Source organism: Dasypus novemcinctus, chromosome 3 (genome assembly GCF_030445035.2).
Source record: "Dasypus novemcinctus isolate mDasNov1 chromosome 3, mDasNov1.1.hap2, whole genome shotgun sequence".
NCBI classification, from domain to species: domain Eukaryota; kingdom Metazoa; phylum Chordata; class Mammalia; order Cingulata; family Dasypodidae; genus Dasypus; species Dasypus novemcinctus.
The window spans coordinates 3,568,465-3,587,785 of NC_080675.1; the positions used below are offsets into that span (position 1 = coordinate 3,568,465).

The window sequence follows — 19,321 nt, forward strand, 5'->3', positions numbered from 1 at the left end:
TATCCTGTACTAAATATATGCCTAATAATTGTAATGTTATCTTTTCTATTTTGGATCAAGTGCAGAAGTATATTAGACATGTTAAATTCCTGGTAAAATCATTTTCTAAACAGTTAATAACATGTCTATAGAATAAGGTGGCAGTCTCAGCCAGTCTCAGTTAGCAAAAGTGAGGCTTGCTTGCTGATGGTGAGTCACCTATTGAACAAGTCAAAATTGCTAGAAATTGTACAATGAAAACCAAGGTGTAAAAATCTTTATTCTGTAGTTCTGATCACTCCCATAGGTGAAAACTAAGAGTATTTCCAAATTAGTGTTCTAATCCTGAGTGAAGCCAGTCGCCCAAGGAGTACCAGTTCACCAGGAGCATCTGACAGAGCGAATGAGTGTCAATCATTGAACAGCTTGGAATGTGTCTTCAGACAAAGCTAAGTGTCTGTTGCAATTTCTCTCTAAAGATGGATAACTTAAAAAAGAATATATATATGCTGTTCCCACCAGCTTTTAAGGAATGCCATCTTTATAGGCACCTAACCTTGTCTACCTCTGTAATCCAATGTGTCCTCTTTTAAAAACAGGTATTCCAAAATTTTAATTAAGTTTGTTTCTTTCAGAGTGAACATCTTATTAACCATATGAAAACTTCATCCAACTTCGTACAGAATGCCAGATCCATCTTCCTCCAGTTAGAATAAATTAAAGAGTTTTACACCTTATTAGGCAATGACTACAGCCCATGGCCAGCAGGAAGCAGTTACAGAAAAGAGATCGTCTCCCTTCAGCACCCCTTTTAAATTAAAGGTGTAAACTCTTTAAAAGTAAAATAAAAGTAATAGATGGATCTGGAACCTGACTGGAAATCCACGTGAGTGCCAGTGGCAGCAGAATAACTGCGGGAGGCCCCTGCCCAAGATTCTGCTGTCCAGAATGAAAAGTTCTAAACTTCTAAAAACGGTCCTGGATGCTGTACTAAAGACTGATAAATAATCAGTCAAGACAACAAACAGCCATCCACCTCATAGCTCCAACAATAATTATGCCAAAGCTTAGCAAGTAAACTTTGACAAAAGGGGGGAATGATGTGGGCTATGGGTGGAAGGCTCTTTGTCTCTTCAGAGATAACTAAGTTGTTTGACTTGTGGGTGTGGAACGGTGGGGGGCTGCAGTCCTGCCCTTGGGGACTAGCAGCAGCTCCAGTCCCAGGAAATGTTTAACAATGCGGGGGCTATAAACTTTAAGTATTTAGGGGAAATGCAAAAACCAAATATGCTAAAGGCTTATCTAGAATGTCTGGAGTGCATGCTAAAAGCTTACCTAAGATGTGGAAGATATATGCTAATTGAAGCCTATTGAGAACTGAAACAAAGGGACCATTTGGCCTTTCCTCTCTGTATAAAAGACGTTTGAAAATCTTGTTCGGGGCTCGGGATTCAAACTGAAAGCTCCCGAGTCCGGCCGGCCGTCAATAAACCATTTTTCCTTCTCAAAATCATTGCTGAGTCCTGGCCTCTCAATACTCAAATAATTGAACTTCTCTTAAATTCCACAACAGTAGCATTTCCTGTTCCATGTAGAATTAAAGGAAGATAAGGAATTATCCAGGCCGGTGGTTCTGAAAATAAGGCCCTTGGCACAGCGGCAGCAGCCGCAGCCCTGGGATCTTGTTGGAAATGCCGAGTGCCAGGTGCCGCCCTGCGCGTGGGGCCCAGCGGGGCAGGTTTAGCTGACGCCAGCTGAAGCCTGAGAATCACTGCTCTGGGCAACATCTCTCACAAGCCCGGGTCTCGCCTTCCTGCTGAGGTCCTAGGTTTGTAACCTTTGCGCTTGCGGAGAATGGCGCAGGTGGCGCCCCAGGGCGTGGCCGCGGGGGCAGGTGAGGGCTGAAGTCCAGCAGCCTCTGCCCACCTGGCCAGCACCCCGGGCCGTGTCTCCTACCCCAGAGGGCACCCTGCTGCTTCCCCCACCCCAGAAAGACCCGCCCGGGCTCCTTGACAATTTACCTTCCCAGGTGAGAAGAGAACCCCAGACAGCCTGGCCCTCACCTGCTGAGTGCACTCACCTGCTTGCCAAGGAAGAGCCGATAGCAAGCTCTGCCCTGGGGAGGAGAGGAAAGCAGGCAGGCCCCCCAGGGAGTTAGAACTTACCTGGGAGAAAGAACTAAGGTGCAAGAGACCATGAACGATAAAAAAAGGGCAAGATCAAAGGAAGGAAAGACCACAAGGAGACAAGGCGGAAATCACATCACTGTCGTCTGGAAGGATTAGAAATGGCTTCTCAGAGCCAAAGAAGAAAATGAAAGCAACCCTAAAATACCTGTAACCAGGGAAGTGGACTTGGCCCAGTGGTTAGGGCGTCCGTCTACCACATGGGAGGTCCACGGTTCAAACCCCAGGCCTCCTTGACCCGTGTGGAGCTGGCCCATGCGCACACACTAATGTGCGGCGCTCCTGCCACGCAGGGGTGTCCCCCGCGTGGGGGAGCCCCACGTGCAAGGAGTGCCTCCCATGAGAGCCGCCCAGCGCGAAAGAAAGTGCAGCCTGCCCAGGAATGGCGCCGCACACACGGAGAGCTGACACAACAAAAAGAAACAGATTCCCGTGCCTCTGATAAGGATAGAAGAGGTCACAGAAGAACACACAGCAAATGGATGGGGGGAGGGAGATAAAAAAAAAATACCAGCAGTGGTCGCCTTTCATTTTTCTATATTTTTTTCAATTTAAAAAATATGAGGTAAAATTCTTATGATACAAAATTCACCATCTAAACTATTTTACAGTACACAGTTCGGCGGTTTTCATTACAATCACAGTGTTGTGCAACCGTCACCCACTATTGAATTCCAGAGCGTAGTCAGCACCGCAGGAAGAAACCACCCCCCATTAGCAACCACTTTCCATTCGCCATGCCCTGGCGACCACTAGTTTACTTTCTGTTTCTATGGATTTGCCTGTTCTGGACAGTTCCTATAAATGGAAAAATGCAATATGTGGTATTTATGGACAGTTCCTAAAAATGGAATCATACAATGTGGGGTCTTTTGTGTCTGGCTTCTTCCACCTGGCACCGTGAACAAACCCCTTTTGGAAGTGCATGCTCTGCGCCAGACACTGGCCTAAGACGAGTGGGCACCAGCGCCTTTGACTGCTGGGGGGTGTCCCTCTGGTTGGGGGTGGGAGAACCCTGGGAGAGGATGGGGGCAGATGCCACCAGGCACTGGAAAAAAACACCCCCAAGCTGGGCTTTTTTTTTTTTAGGTATTGGGACAAGGGATTGAACCTGGGACCTTGTATGTCCAGCGGATTTTTCTTTTATTCATTATTTATTTATTGCAGCAGTTGTAGATTTACAGAGGAATCACGTAGAGAACTTGTACATACCCCCCACATAGTTTTCTCTACTATTAACATTTTGCATTAGTGTGGTACCTTTGTTACAGTTGATGAACCGATATAATAATTATATTATTAACTGTAGTTCACGGTTTACCCTCTGCTTTCAGGTTTTGGAACAATAGGCCTTCTTCTCCTCTTTCTTCTCCTTCTTCCATTATTATTAGGATGATATAAATTTTTCACCTGAGGAAAGCCTTGCGTGGAACCCTGTGCAGGCCGGCAGGGCCTCCAACAGTCGCATGCTGTGAATGCTACAAGCTCCTGCTGTGGACAGAAAACATGGCTGAGAGCCCGGCCGACCAGCAAGGGGAGTGGAAGAGCAGACACTGGAAGGCGAGGGTCGAGCTTGGGAGCGGCGCTGCCGGGCCAGGCCTGCGCTGCAGGTGGGGGGACCGCAAAGGCTGGCAGGCGCCATTTTGCATGGGGAGTAGCAGCAAATGGGGCGAGGCCTAGAGTGGAGTAAGAGGAGTGGGGTAGCAGCGAATGCTTCCTTCAGGGGGGAGGTGACGGCCGGGTCAGCCTTGGGGAGCGAAGTAGTTTGATATGGTTATGAATTCCAAAAGCAGAGATTGGATTATGTTTGTGAACTGGTCTGTACCTGGGGCTGACTGAGTCATGATTAGGGCTTTGATTGGGCCATGTCAGTAGGGTGTTGAGTGCCCGCCCCTTGGTGGGTGGGGACTCACAGATAAAACACATGGCAAAAAGGGTAGAAGGGTTTTTAATGTTGGATTTGATGTTGGAGTTTGATACGGAAGTGTTAAGCTGGAGCCCTGGGAAGTCAGCACGCAGAGGAAAGAGAAGCCAGCCCTGGGAAGAGAGGAACCCCGAGCCCAGAGAGAAGCCAGCCCTGGGAAGAGAGGAACCCAGGAAGCCTGAGCCCTGGCAGACGGCGGCAGCCATCCTGCTCCCACACGTGGAAACAGACTTTGGTGGGGAAGTAACCTATGCTGCATGGCCTGGTGTCTGTAAGCTCCTACCCCCAATAAACACCCTGAATAAAAGCCAGCAGGTTTCTGGTCCTTTGCTGCAGCACCCCTTTGGCTGACTGACGCAGAGAGGGTCAGTGGGACTGCACGGATGGGTAAGGAAGCCTAGGGCGAGAGGGCCCAGCCGCGGCAGGGGATTTCTGGAGGTCGGGAGTGTTCAGTCCCGCAGTGGACTCAGGAGGGGAAGGAAATAAGAGGGAGAAGGGAATGGGGAGAAGCCGCGGGGTGCTGGGAGAGGACTGCCCTTGCCACCCTGGAACGTGTTAATGGGACCACCCTCAGGGCACAGTGCATCGACATTTTTATGTACCTAATACCCTTTGACCCAGAAGTTCCACTTTAAGAATTTCTCCTATGGGCATCCATGAATCCATGGGAAAGGATGTCTTTACAGGCTCAGTGGCTGTGGCAGCTTGAAAGATCAAAATACTAGAAACAACCTGGCCGTCCATCTGGAGGGGACCCATTAAGTAAGGGATGTACAGCCATAAACAGGAATTGCTGTCAAAGTAACCAAAGCTCTTCTTGTACTGCTGTTAAGTGAAAATGCAAAATGCAAAACAGAGTCTATTGTATCATACCATTTGTATAAGAAAAAGGGAAAAAAGAAAAATATGCCTAATTGGCAGTGTGTGCATCAAATCTCTCTGATGACAAAGGTTGCTTATAGGGAAGGGTACTAGGGGCAGAGGAGTGGGGGGTGATTTCCACTGCGTTCTGTTTTTATTAATTGTGAATTTTGAATGATGTGAATGTCCTACCTATTTAAAATATTAAAAATATTAGATGGGGAGGAAAAAATAATAACCTTCGAAACCGAAACCTAAGTGGGCGTAAATTGGTGAAGGGGGGAAGGCAGGAAGATGGGTTTGGCAAACGGTTAGGACCTGAAGGTTTCAGGTGGAGGGAAACTGCTTGGCGGGTGGGGGGAGAGTCTGGACTCGTCCTGCGAGTGACCAGGGCCCAGGGGCTGGAAGAAGGAGGCTGGGAGGGTGGAGGGGAGAGGAGGGGGGCGCCAAGCCCAGGAGGTCTGCATATGGGCGCGCGGTGGGTATCTGGGGTGCCCCCGCGCAGATGGCTTTGCCTTTGATGATGGGGGACCAGGAGGACGGCAGGTGTGAGTGGAAGGTGGCCAGGCAGACTTGGGGAGCATTCGTACGGAAGAAACCTGCCTTGGATTTAGAGACACGGGAACTTCCAGCCCGCGGAGACGACTTGAGCCCTGGAGAGACACAAAACGGAGGACACCTAATGGCAGAGCCCTTCACCCAGCCTGTCCTCCAAGGCAAGAACCATTTACAGTTCCCTGAGTTCCATCTCTTTTTTTTTTTTTTCCAGTTTCTTTCTTTTTTTATTTATAAGAACTCTTTGTGCATATTAAAGAAGTTTGCCCTTCACCACAGGCTGCAATTTTTTCCACCTTTGCTTTTTGACATTTTCCAGTATTTTTTAAATCATAAATAAACTAGAAAATTTTCACATCGTTATATTTCAGTCTTTTCTTGAAAGACTTCTTAACCTTAGAAGACAATATCCAGGGTCAATGCAGGTGAAGGGCAAAGGGATTTCGTAGGGAGATCTCTGGGTACTACTGTTAGGCCTCAAGGCAGGGCCTTCATGGATAACCAGAGATGGAATGAAGAAAACTTCCACACGAGAGTTAGGCAAACTCACATTTATTACGTCTGCAGACGTGAGGAGCCAAGGCCCGTCCAAAGTGACTCAGACCAGACTCCCCGTGCTGCAGTTCCACTCTTGTTTAAATACCCAAGTTACTACTTAGCATGTGCTTTGATTATGCATTAGCTTTTATACATATGGATGAACACACATAGCTGGGTATATAATTGCATGATTAGTATGTTCAGGAAATCACGCTTGCACACACATTGCATAATCAGGAAAGGGGCGGAGAACGCCACCCTTGGGTGGGAATTTTACTATGTTAATTAAGCAAGTTGCAGTGAGGACAGCAAGGGGCTGCTTCTGCGCAGGTCCGGCCAACTGGTTGAAGCTGGTTTTCTTACTTCATTGCTTCAACAGGATATTCTTGACCATCAAAAGCGGCATTTGGCACAAAGAGAGGGTGGCATTTCATTACCTTCTGATTTACATACAATTCTTTTCTTTGTATCCTAGCAACAGGGAGAGAAACAAGTTACTTTCAGGTATTGGGTCATCTTACATCCAACAGTACTGGTATGGTGTTTTCGGTAAGTGATTTATTATCAATCTACCTTTAATCTGTAGATGTCTTTTAACCTATTGGTCCTACAGGAACAGCCAGATGTGTGCTCGAAGAGATTGCAAAGACGTTTTCTGAAGTATTGTTTGTAACAGTGAAAAAGAGGAAACATCATTAAGGGAATGGTTAATAAAATGAGGGTATGAGGCGGGGAGAACAGGGACCTCGGAGCAGGGAGCGGGAAAGCCAGGGAGCCCCACAGACTGACGAGGCCACCGTGGCTGCTCCTTCACCAGCAGGTGGGAGGGGGCTGTGCTCTCGGGAGCAGCCAGGCTGTCACTCCAGGGCGGGAAGGAGGGAAGGGGGGAAGGGGCTCCACCCCCCCACCCCCCCGTCAGGGTACCTCACGTCTTGTGGACAGTGACCAAGACCAGTCAGTGCCGGTGCTCGTGGACAGCGGCCCCTGGGCAGCACCCCCACCCTAAGAATCAGATCCCCAGGAGGCTTCCCCTGCTCTGTCTCAAACATGACCATCAGCGCAGGCCCTGGAGTCCTGGGCCCCCTAAAATGTGGGACCCCGTTTCTCTTCCTCAAGAATGCCTGCCTCCAACTCGGAGGGTGCATTTTTGTTACCTTCCTTTACCCCCCTACTTGCTTAGTTAATTTGTGGCTTGTCCTTGAATTCTTTCTCATGACAAAGCCAAGAACCCAGCCCATGCAGTTAAAAGCACAGAGTAGTTCTGTATGTGCTAATATTGAAAGATTGTTATACATGAAGTGAAAAAAGGTAAGTGCAGAATATCTGTGATTTTCATTTCTGGGGAAAATCTGTCTATATGCATATGTAGAACTTCTGCAAGGATGCTGCCTAACTGTTGGCAGTAATTACCTCCGGGGTAGTGCTTTGTAAGGTATTTTTCATACACTTTATTTTTATTTTTATATAGTTAAAAAAAAAACAATAAACGTTTTACTTTTTAATTTCGAAATTACAAAAGAAAGAACAGAGATAGTTGATATCATGGAGTAGTTGTGGGGATGAAAAAAGCAAAATATAAATGACAGTGAGCTTCATAAAATTCTATAGATACAGATGCATATAGTATGGTTATTTTTATTGCATTATCAGTTCCTTGAGAGCTAGGCCACTTTCTTGTCCATTTGCACACAGTTCATTCATATATTCATTCATTCATACATTCATTCATTCAATCTTAACTAGAACTTAAGTCTTAAGAAGTCAAGGGAACTTGTCTACACTGTTCTTTATATCCAGTGTCTGGCGCTCAATAAATATTGGTTGAAATTCGAAAAAAACTTACAATAGAGCAGATGTGGCTCAACTGGTTGAGCTCCTGCTTCTCGCATGGGAGGTCCCAGGTTCAGTTCCCAGTGCCTCCCAAAAAAGCAACAACAAACAACAAGCAAAACAAATGAAAAAACCAACTCAGGGAAGCCTATGTGCTCAGTGGTTGAGAGCCAGCTTCCCCCAGAAGAGGTCCCGGGTTCAAACCCCCACCCCTGGTACCTAAAAAAAAAAAATTACAAATTTACCGCGCAATTGCAATATACCAGACTAGTAGATGCTCAATTGTTTGATGAGATAGCCAAGAACAGCTATCGATGGACAATAATTCAGTGCGGCCCAGCCTTGGTAAATGTCAAGGCTATCTTCCGTGCATTAGGTTCCAAATGGCTAAGTTCTCAGGACTGCTGGGAAAAGCGATCCCTGTGAAGTTGACCTACACGCAAAAAGTGTATTTAAGTGAATTGCTTAAAGGTGCTAGGGAGGTTGCCTAGCAATCAGAACGCGGAGGCGGGCCGCACTGCGCACGCGTAACGTAAAGTCCGGGGTGGGGGTTGGGGAAGAGGCCGCGGCAGGCGTTGTGCGCACGCGCTGGCGGCGCCCCTGGGGCGCTCAGGGCGGACGGTTGCTAGGGTGACAGTAACACAACATGGCGGCCGGAGTCTAACGCTCTCGGTCTGCCGACCATCGCAGAGGTCCTAGTGGGGGACCCCGCCTCTAGCGAGTAGAAGGCAGGAGGCCGCGCTTCCTGCTCCTTTCTTCCACTGTCGGCCAGGGCAGCCAGGATGAAGAGTGAGTGGGACCGGGGAGGGGCGGGGGCGCGAGGGCGAGCGGCAGTGGGGGACCCGCGGGCTGTGCAAGGGGTCGGGCCCCGGAGAAGTGCCGCGTCGGAGGGACCCCGAACTCCCTCGGCGGTCAGGAGCGGGTGCCCGGGGGAAGCTCGAGCGGTTCGGGGCTGGTCTGGGAACCTTGGGCCGACCCGAGCTCCGCTGAGGCATCTTTTGGGGGCGAGGTTGTTAAGTTCGAGTTTTGGGAGTTGAGTGTGAATTCTTTTTTTTTTTTTTTTAATACTGGGTTGAACCTGAGAGTCTTTTCTTGAATATTCGGCAGTAATTTAGTGAGCGCTTAGAGTCTGCCTCTTAACGACATCTGTTTTCGTGTCCAGTTGAGAGGAAAGCCGGGCTGTGTATTTTAGTTTATTATTTTTCGGATCAAGCAGTAGTGTTTTTATTTGAACTATTTTTATAGGATCCTTGAAGCAACCTTTTAGTGAAATTTAAAACTATTACTTGGAAGTTGGGAAATGAGGAAGTCACCCAGAAGATGAAGTGGGTAAAATAATTACTTGTGCTTAGATAAATGGATTATTGAAAAGTCAAGTGCAGCCAGTTATATATTTTTTCATTACTATGCAGATATAATTGACGTTTATGGTTGTAAGACAGAGAGAGGTTCAGAAAAATTCTGACATCCTTTGCTGTGAAAAGATTAAACTCTGTTAGGTGTGGTCATAATGTTAAATTTGCCTTATATCCTAATTATTTGTCACTTGGTAATTTGTATGTGGTATAAATTGCAAAACGATGATATTTAAAATAATACATCTCATTCACATTTTACAGGGCGTTTTAATTTTCTTTTGTTGAATATTATTTACATGTTTATCTTTTTCATTAATGCACTACAGAACTCTAGTTGTAATACAAGGTCTACAAAAGGCTTTATATATTTTTTTACTTATGGTGTGGATTTATATATTCATGTTTTTTACTATATTGTCTTTTTCTTCCCAACAATTTATTTTGAAAACTTCCAAATATACAGAAAAATTGCAAACGAATACATTGAATTTCCATATACTTATCATTTAGATTCACTATTTTGCTGTAGTTTTGTATGTTCTCCTGTGCCATGCTCCCTCTCCGATTTATTAGAATTTAAAATTTTTATTTATATAGTTTCATTAAAAAAGTTGTAGTTTCACAAAAAATCATGCAGAAAATAGAGTTCTCATGTACCCCCAACACATAGTTTTCCCTATTATTAATATTTTACATTAGTGTGATACATTTGTTATGATTGATGAAACAGTATTAGTATAATTATATTAACTGTAGTCCATAGTTTACGTTAGGGTTCACTGTTTGTATTATACAGTACTATATGGTTTTTAAAAAAAATTTTATTCAAGTGACAAATACTACCTAAAATTTCCCCTTTAAACCACACTCAAATATAAAATTCTCTATATTTATTTTTGCTGAACCTAATGAGCGATTAAATGCAGATATGACATTTCACCATTATATAAATACTTCAACAAATATCTGCTAATATCAAGGACAAGCTTCTACATAATCACAATATAAATAGCATATTCAGGAAATCTAATTTTGATGTAATATTTTTACCTAATATGCAGTCCATATTTTCAGTCGTCCCAATAACATTCATTATAGCTGTTTTTATTTTTTCCAGGATCCAATCAAGAACCACAGGGAACTGGTGTAGCTCAGTGGTTGAGTGCCTCCTTCCCATGTATGAGGTCCTGGATTTAATTCTAGTACCTCCTAAAAAAAAGAGTTGTATTTTTTAAAATTAGAGAAGTAGGTTTACAGAAAAACCATGCATAAAATAGAGTTCCCATATACCACCCTATTATTAACACTTTGCATTAATGTGATACATTTATTGCAATTGATGAAAGAACATTTTTATAATTACACTTGAACTGTAGTCGATGGTATACATTAGAGTTCACTTTGTGTGTTGTATAGTTCCATGGAGGTTTTTTTTTTAAGTTTATTCTAGTAACATACAAACCTAAAACTTCCCTTTTCTTTTTTTTCTTTTTCTTTTCTGTTTTTAAAACTTCTCTTTTTAATAACATTCAAATGTATAATTCAAGATGGTTAATTATGTTCACAGTGTTGGGCTATTATCATCACCTCCATTACCAAAACTTTCCCATAAGCCCAAACTCTGTATACTTCAAGCATTAACTCCCTATTCCCTACTTCCACCTGGACCCTCATGTAGCAGTTTGATACAGTTATGAATTCCAAAAAGAAATATTGGATTATGTTTGTAAACTGATCTTTTCCTCTGGGCATATTAGATTATTTTGGATTCAGATGTTTACTTAATCAGGTAAACCTCTTGTGCCAGTAGGGCATTGAGTCCCCAGGTGGGTGGGGACTCACAGATAAAAGACATGGCAAAGGACAGAGTTGAAGGGTTCTTAATGTTGGAGTTTTGATGTTGGAGTTCGATCCTGAAATCTTAAGCTGGAGCCCCAGGAAGTAAGCACACAGAGGAAAGAGAAGCAAGTCCTGGGAAGATAGGAACCCTGAGCCCAGAAAGAAGCAAGCCCTGGGAAGAGATGAGCCCAGGAAGCCTGAACCCTTGCAGACATTGGCAGACATCTTGCTCCAACAAGTGAAAATAGACTTTGGTGGGGAAGTAACCTGTGCTGTATGGCCCGGTATCTGTAAGCTCCAACCCCAAATAAATATGCTTTATAAAAACCAACCAATTTCTGGTATTTTGCATCAGCACCCCTTTGGCTGACGAATACACCTCAGAAACCTGTAGATCCTGACTCTGTGTTTGCTTATCCCAGTTGCAAACTCTTGTCCCACCTCTTTGGTGTCCTTAATCTCACACAGTGCCCTTGCCTTTTGTTTCTTTCTGTTCAATGACATTTTAAAATAATCCAGGCCAGGTGTTTTGCAGAATGTTTCTGAGTTTGGATTTGCCCGATTGTTTCCTCATAATTAGCTTTAGCTTAAGTATTTCCTGTCAGGAATGCATCAGTAAAGGTATTACTTACTTTGACCATTTTATCATTTGGCTTCCCTATATCATATCTTACTATTGTCTGTCATTTTACCCTCTTAGTTACTGTTACTAGTAATCTTCATTTCTACACTCTCTCCAAGCTTCTCTCCTGTCTTTTCCTTTCAGGCTGCAGCACTCTCTGTAATATTTCTTGTAATGCTGGTGTCTTGGTAATTAACTCTCTCAGTTTCTGTTCATCTGTGAAAACTTTAAACTCGCCCTCAGTCTTAAAGGACAGTTTTGCCAGATAAATAATTATTGGCTGGCAGTTTTTTCTTTCAGAGTCTTAAATTTATCTCACACCACTGCTTTCACTTCTTCATGGTTTCTGAGGAGAAAGCCACACTAAGTCTTAGTGGATATCCCTTATATGTGATGGATTGCTTTTCCCTTGCTGCCTTCAGAATTCTCTCTTTATCCCTGGCATTTCACATTCTGAATAGTATGTGTCTTGGAGTAAGTTTATTCAGATTTATTTTGTTTGGAGTAGGTTGTCCTTCTTGGATTTAGTTTTTATGTCTTTCATAAGGGTTGGGAAATTTCTGACCATTATTTACTCAAATATTCTTTCTGACCCACTTCCATTTTCTTCTTCTTCCGGGACATCCATAACACATATGTTTGTGCACTTTGTGCTGTTAGCCAATTCCCTGAGACCCTGTTCTATATTTTCTATTCTTTTCTCTCTTCTTCTGTCTTTTCAAGTTCAGACACTCTGTCTTCTAGTTTGCTTATCTCTTCTTTTGCCATTTCAAATCTGCTGTTGTATGTCTCTAATGTGTTTTTCATCTCATCCACTGTGTCTTTCATTCCCATAAGATCTATTACTTTTCTTTGCAAGCTTTCAAATTCTTCTGTATTGTCACCTAGTGTCATCTTAATATCCTTTTTCTCTTTAACCATATTTTCCTTCAACCCCTTGAATTGATTAAGAGGTTTGTGTGAACATCATTGATTAATTGTAACAAATCCCTTGTCTCATCAGGATTTTTAATTGGTTCCTTTTTGTAAATATTTATTTATTTGTTTATTTCTCTCCCCTTCCCCCCCACCCCTAACCCTCCACCCCCCACCCCCCAATTGTCTGCTTTCTGTGTCCATTCGCTGTGTGTTTTTCTGTGACTGCTTCTATCCTTATCAACGGCACCGGGAATCTGTGTTTCTTTTTGTTGCGTCATCTTGTGTATCAGCTCTCTGTGTGTGCGGTGCCATTCTTGGCTAGGCTGCACTTTCTTTCGCGCTGGGTGGCTCTCCTTACGGGGCGCACTCCTTGCGTGTGGGGCTCCCCTACATGGGGGATACCCCTGCATGCATGGCACGGCACTCCTTGCGCACATCAGCACTGCGCATGGGTCAGCTCCACACGGGTCAAGGAGGCCCGGGATTTGAACTGCGGACCTCCCATGTGGTAGGCAGACACCCTATCCATTGGGCCAAGTCCGCTTCCCTTAATTTGTTTCTTTGGCTAGGGCATATCTTCGTGATTCTTAATATGGCTTGTAATTTTTTGCTGATGTGTAGGCATCTGATTATGTTGCTAGGTTTTACTCTGGTGGTCAATTTTTCTCTCTTACCTAGGATTTTAGTGTTGTTTTATGAAACTTCTTTGTTTTTTGGTTCAACTTATTCCAAATCTTTTAAATTGCCCTGTTTAAGTTATCAAAACAGGGCCAGGAATACACTAATGGGGTGCAGACCAGACCTAAGGGGGTCTGGGGATGGGGATGAGAGACTCTAAAAAGCCTTTTTTCCCCTTCACTTTCTTGGCCTGCCAACAGATGGCTCTTTTTAGCAAACCTTTGCACACAGGTATCTCTTCCAGCCACCACTGGATGACGGATCCAGGCTAGTTAGAGCTGGGATTCAAAGAAACTTGCTGAAGAGAAACCACATTCAAGTCCCCTGCCACACCCTCCCTCTTCCCAGGGCAGATCCGCTCCCCTCTCAGTCAGCAGCAGTCAGCCACAGGTTTTACCTAGGCTTTGGCCGCGGCGGGGGGGTGGGGGGGTGGGGGGGTGCCTTTCCCTGCCATGAGGGTGATTAACTCACCGTTTTTGTTTCAGCCTCTTTGTCTCTCTGACCCACTCCCTTCTGGATGATGCCCATGCACTCCCCTAGCCTGCAGATCCCCAAAGCAGATGCTCAGTACAGCTTCTGCCCTTCCTCTGCTGTATTTGTAAGAGAGGTGAGCCCTGCCGACCTACTCTGAAGCCATCTTCCTGGAACTCCCAGTAATTTTGTTTGTCTGACAGTTCAAACTGTTTTCTCAAAATATTTGAGTTGAGTATCTTTGGGACAAAACTGTAGATAGTCACATTCAAGTCCATATTCCTCTATTGTTACAACTTTCCCTTTATTGTTTACAGTAAGATTTATGACAGCAGTTCTATTAAATACAGATTAGGGTTTTTCTTTCTCAAATTCACCATACCTTGTAGGATGACATCCAACTATATTGAAAAATACATCATTCGTTTCTGCCAAATGCAGTTCATCATTGCTGACTTTTTGATTTCCACCTGTCATCATAAAGTTTATAGCACCAATCTGGACAATCTCTCGTTATCTCCTGTTAGTCATCTTGATGCTTTTGAGCCCCTCTATACATCCCTCTGAAACATTGTATCTCTCAAGTTGGTCCCCAAATCAGTGAGCTTTGAGTGACTGCCGACTGTGGCCCCAGCTCCTCCCGGCGGGAGCAGAAGTTGATTAGCAGTTTAATTCTGTCTTTATCCTTACTCTCTCCTTGCCCTGTGGCTTGGGGTCTGGGATCAGGACATAGATATTGGGGGCCATTGTCCTTCCTAACGCAGTGGGTGTACTTTTTTAAAAAAGGAACATTAGCATCTTTTATACTGTTCTTTACCCTTTCTCATATAAGATTGCTCCCTGTCAGAAGATAAAGAGCTGCCTTATTCTTCTCTATCTACTACATAATATTCCTTTGCATGGCTTTTTCATAACTTATTTAGCCATTCTTTAGGGTGTTTCTTGAGATTGTGGGGTTTTGCATTTTCATGTAGTCAAGTATTGCCTGTCTTTTCTCTGTGACTTCTTGCATCATTATGCTTAGAATGTTCTTTTCCTTTAATTAAAAAAAATAATGTTTTTCTTAGAATTAAAAAATTATCTTTGGACAGTAAACTTTTGCATGAAGCTTCAATTCATTTCTCCAGTTGTTCTCTTCAGGAGTTGCTGAGTAGTGCCTATGAACATCACAGTTGTGGGTCCTAATTCCTTCCGTGGCCATTACCACAATATTTGAATGGTATTAGCATGTTTAGATGGTATTCTGAGGAAACGTATTTTTCCTAATTTCTACAAATATATGATTATAAATAGGATTTTCTCATGTTGCCTGGCCTGAAGCTGTGATATTTCAAAGTGTACATTGAGCACTTGATTGTTATTTTGAATAAGATTGAAAAGTAGCATTGAAATCAATATTACCTTTACAAGGATATTTGTTTTTTTTTTTTTTTAAAGGTTTATTTATTTATTTAATTCCCCCCCCCCTCCCCTGGTTGTCTGTTCTTGGTGTCTATTTGCTGCGTCTTGTTTCTTTGTCCGCTTCTGTTGTGGTCAGCGGCACGGGAAGTGTGGGCGGTGCCATTCCTGGGCAGGCTGCTCTTTCTTTTAACGCTGGGCGGCTTTTCCTCACGGGCGCACTCCTTGCGCGTGGGGCTCCCCTACGCGGGGGACACCCTGCGTGGCACGGCACTCCTTGCGCGCATCAGCACTGTGCATGGGCCAGCTCCACACGGGTCAAGGAGGCCCAGGGTTTGAACCGCGGACCTCCCATATGGTAGACGGACGCCCTAACCACTGGGCCACCCTAACCACTGGGCCAAAGTCCGTTTCCCTACAAGGATATTTGTAAGTAGGAATAATACAACACCAAATATCCTGTATTAGTAAACTTGGTTAATTTAATTACACCATAATAAACTGTTGCCGCGGACCCTGTGCTTCCCTGCATGTTCTTGCCTACTGTGCCAGGTCATTAGGTTTTTCCATCTTGTTTGCCACATGCTAAAAAACTGCTGAGCAATTGGCCCTGGGTTTCTCTCCTGTAAAACAGTCACTGCCATGGTACTTCTGGGCAAGGGGAACTGGTGCAAATATGTTGATGTTCATACTTCTTGCTATACCTTGAGAAAGTCCTGTTTCTCTGACCCAAGAGTCTTGTGTTTTCTGCCACCATCCTTGAAACAGTAACAGACTCTCTCAGTAGCTTGCAAGTAGGATAAAATCTCAGACCCTTCACAGTTCTTAAAGCCATTTTCTGAAAAATTCCATGTAGGTTAAATACAACCTCTAAGTATTTTTTCGCGTACTGACCTTTTATATGAAACCAAAGTAAAATCTTGCAAATACAGATTATTATTCTCAAAAGTTTATGATTGTGGGCCTGGAAAGCGGAAGCGTGACCAGGAGGCCTCTGCTCTAGCCTCCAAGGTTTCCTCTACCCTACTCCAGTAAGGGCGTCAGGCATAGTTTGGGTGGAGGGAGAAAGAGCGAGTACTGAAGAGCTTCAGTGTCAGGGCGGCTAAGGCAGCTTCTCATGTGCTTTAAGAGAAGGTAGCCTTCACCCGTGGAAAGCAGGTTGATGGGAAGCAGACAGGAGGACCGCGGGAGATGCTGAAGGAGTTCTCTGGCCGCAGGTGCTGGGACCAGGACTTGAACCTAGGACCTAGTATGTGGGAAGCCAGCACTCAACCACTGAGCTGCACCAGCCCCCCCGAGTTGATTTTTTCATTTGCTTGTTTGTTTTGTTTTCAGAAGGTACTGGGGAAGCAGGCACGCAACCATTTGAGCTACATCCACTTCATATATATATATATATATTTTTTTTTTTTCTTTTTTTTCCTCTTTTTTGAGGTACTGGGGAATAAACCTGGGACCTTGTATGTGGGAAGCTGGTGTTCAACTACTAAGCCACATTGCCATCCCTGAGTTGTTTTTTGTTGTTGTTTTCATTTGTTTTGCTTGTTGTTTGTTTTTGTTTTTCAGGAGGCACCGGAAACTGAACCTGGGACCTCCCATGTGGGAAGCGAATGCTCAACCACTTGAGCCACATCCGCTCCCTTGGGACTTATTTTTAACACAGCTGTGCAAAGGAGCATTTCAGAAGTAGATAGAGAGCCAAGGCTAAAGAATGCCAAGAAACTCAAGAACAAGGCTAGTTGGAGTTTGTTTCCTATAACAGGTGTTAGCTACCTCCAGAAATGATTTCTGAAAGAACAAAAAAAAGAGATTTTTTGGCAATAGATTTAACCCTGCCCTCTGTTCCTCCGCACAGGAGCACAGTAGGCATGGGTTTGTGATCCTCACTCCCATCTTAACACCTACCTACCTTTGAAGGTGCTCTGCTCATCAGCTATCTTCTCCATTAAGCCTTCTCTGATGCACTCTCTTGTAACAGGAAGTATAGTAGAGAAAGAGCATGAGCTTTGGAATCAGGTAGAACTAGGTTCATATCTCAACTCTGCTTGTGTGATATTGGATAATTAACCTCTCTAAGCTTCAATTTCTTTATCAATAAAATAGAGGTAATAATAACTTTCCTCACAGATTTGACCCAAAGATCAAAGATGAGGATGTCTGTGAAAGCTCTTTATCTGCCAAATAAGAGGCCTTCAATAAATATTCATTTCCTTCATTACTCTTGGTAATTATTACCCCTTCAGAACATTTGGGTACTGTAATTCTTTTTTTTTTTTCAGTAAATCTAAAAGAGTACATATCTCTATGAAAAAAAAGTTTATCATTGTATTGGTCAATTTTATAAATGATGATTTTATATATTGGGTATATTAGTTAAGGCTAATACTTAGTAGGTGTTATAGTGGCTCACCTCCCCCCCAGATTTCATTCTCAGGGGCTGTACACAATCAAAGTATTTTTCTTGCCTGTGTAAAGTCCTATGTGAGTCATCCTGGTGGGGGCTCTGTTCTGGCTGCTTTCCCACCCACTTCCTCTCTTGGCTCCCAGGTTCTCCTGGAGGCCATCTCGTCCTGGCCATCGGAGGGTGAGTGAACATGGAGGATCGTTGCTCGGAGGCTTTGTTTTTGCTTTTTTGTTTTTATTATGAAAAGTTTCAAGCATGCCAAAAGTAGAGAAAATAATATAATGAACCATCATCATGTGTTCCTATCACCTTGTTTCAACACTTATCAACATCTTGCCATTCTTCTCTGCCCACCACTTATTTCCTCAATTTTTATGCTTTTTAAAAATTTTATAAAGCGTGTTTGCATAAAAAGTAACATTATAGAAAATACCTAACTTAGAAAATGAAGCATCTGTAACTTCACTCCTCAAAGGGAGCCACTGTTAATTATATCTACATATATTCTTTAAGGATTTAATTTTTTAGCACTTATGCATTTGTACGTCATTCTTTTAAACATTTACAGTATATATCATTATATGGATAAACCAAGTTATTCATTTCCCAGTTGATGAGCATTTGGGTAATCAATTTTTCCCCTAAAGAATGCTGCACAAAACCTCTTCATATAATATATACGTGGAGTAAGTATTTATTTTTTACAGGATAAGTTCTAGAATTGGAATTGCTGGGTCAAAGGATCAACACCTTTTTTTTAAAAAGTTTTTTAGCAAATCAATTTTATGATACACATCAACAAAGCATACAGTTCATCCAAAGTACACAATCAAAGGCATTTGGAACAATTACACAGCTGTGCACTCATCACCCCAGCCACCATCACAGCATTCCCATCATTTCAACAATAATAATAAACAACAAACAAGAAAATTCCTCACCCCTCCGTCTCTCCATGCCTTCTCTGCTGCACACAGCTGCCACCCCAGCCACTGCTGCAGTTTCTCATTTACTCATCAAGCAATTCCACTGAGACACACTCACATATGGTCCATCCTAAGTGTACAATCAATGGCCCCCAGTACAATCACAATGTTGTGCACTCATAACCATGGAAAACTTCAGAACAATTTCACCACTGCACACGCCCAGCAGTTCCCCCGCCAGCCCCACACAACCACCCGTCCTACCTCATCTCCACGTGTTGACCCACACCCACGGTTTATATAAATGGAATCATACAAAATGCAGCATTCGGGTCAGGCTTCCCTCTCCCAGCACAATGCCTTCCCTGTCTGACTTTAACATCCCACAGTGTCAACGCACACTTATTCAACCTCAAAGAAAAACAGTCCCGTAGATGTACTTCCACTCACACTCATATTTCACATGTGGTTCCACCAGCTGCACAGCTCCATGCTATATTCTACAGCCTTCCTTCCGGCGATACAGATGACCCCAGACCCTCCCCTTAAACCCTTCTCATACTTGCACAATAGCACCACCAGTCACAGATGTCATGCTGCCCCTCACCCCTCCACTCCTCTCCAAAGATCAGCACACATTCCCCCACCAACTCTGCACAAGTCAACCCTCAGCCCTCCATCCTCCAACCTCATCCTATTTTCTGGTGGCCTATATTCAAGTCCTTGATTCCATGAGATTACACTATATATTTAGTTCATAGTAGCGTAGTCGTACAGTAGTTGTCCTTTCATGTCTGACTTGCTTCACCCAACACAATGTCCTCCAAGTTCA

General features: G+C 43.8%; 1 protein-coding gene and 1 long non-coding RNA gene across 8 annotated transcripts in view; one reads left to right on the plus strand and one right to left on the minus strand.

The window, feature by feature from the left end:
- Positions 1-6,041: 6,041 nt before the first annotated feature.
- Positions 6,042-8,518, minus strand: LOC131277206 (uncharacterized). The gene is made up of 2 exons (XR_009184373.1): positions 6,619-8,518; positions 6,042-6,516 (listed from the first exon to the last, which is right to left on the minus strand). It is a non-coding gene; the product is annotated as an uncharacterized lncRNA (long non-coding RNA).
- Positions 6,547-19,321, plus strand: part of MOK (MOK protein kinase) — a 65,189-nt gene continuing 52,414 nt past the window's right edge. For 4 of the 7 annotated variants that reach the window (XM_004454133.4, XM_012523550.4, XM_058291443.2 and 1 more), the window contains exon 1: positions 8,527-8,664. In XM_004454133.4, coding sequence (XP_004454190.2) covers positions 8,658-8,664 — 7 coding nt within the window. In that variant the 5' untranslated portion in view covers positions 8,527-8,657. Of the gene's footprint in view, positions 6,595-8,526; positions 8,665-16,725; positions 16,894-19,321 lie in introns of those variants that run through there. The other 3 variants (XM_012523549.4, XM_071213687.1, XM_071213688.1) reach the window with 3 other exon arrangements.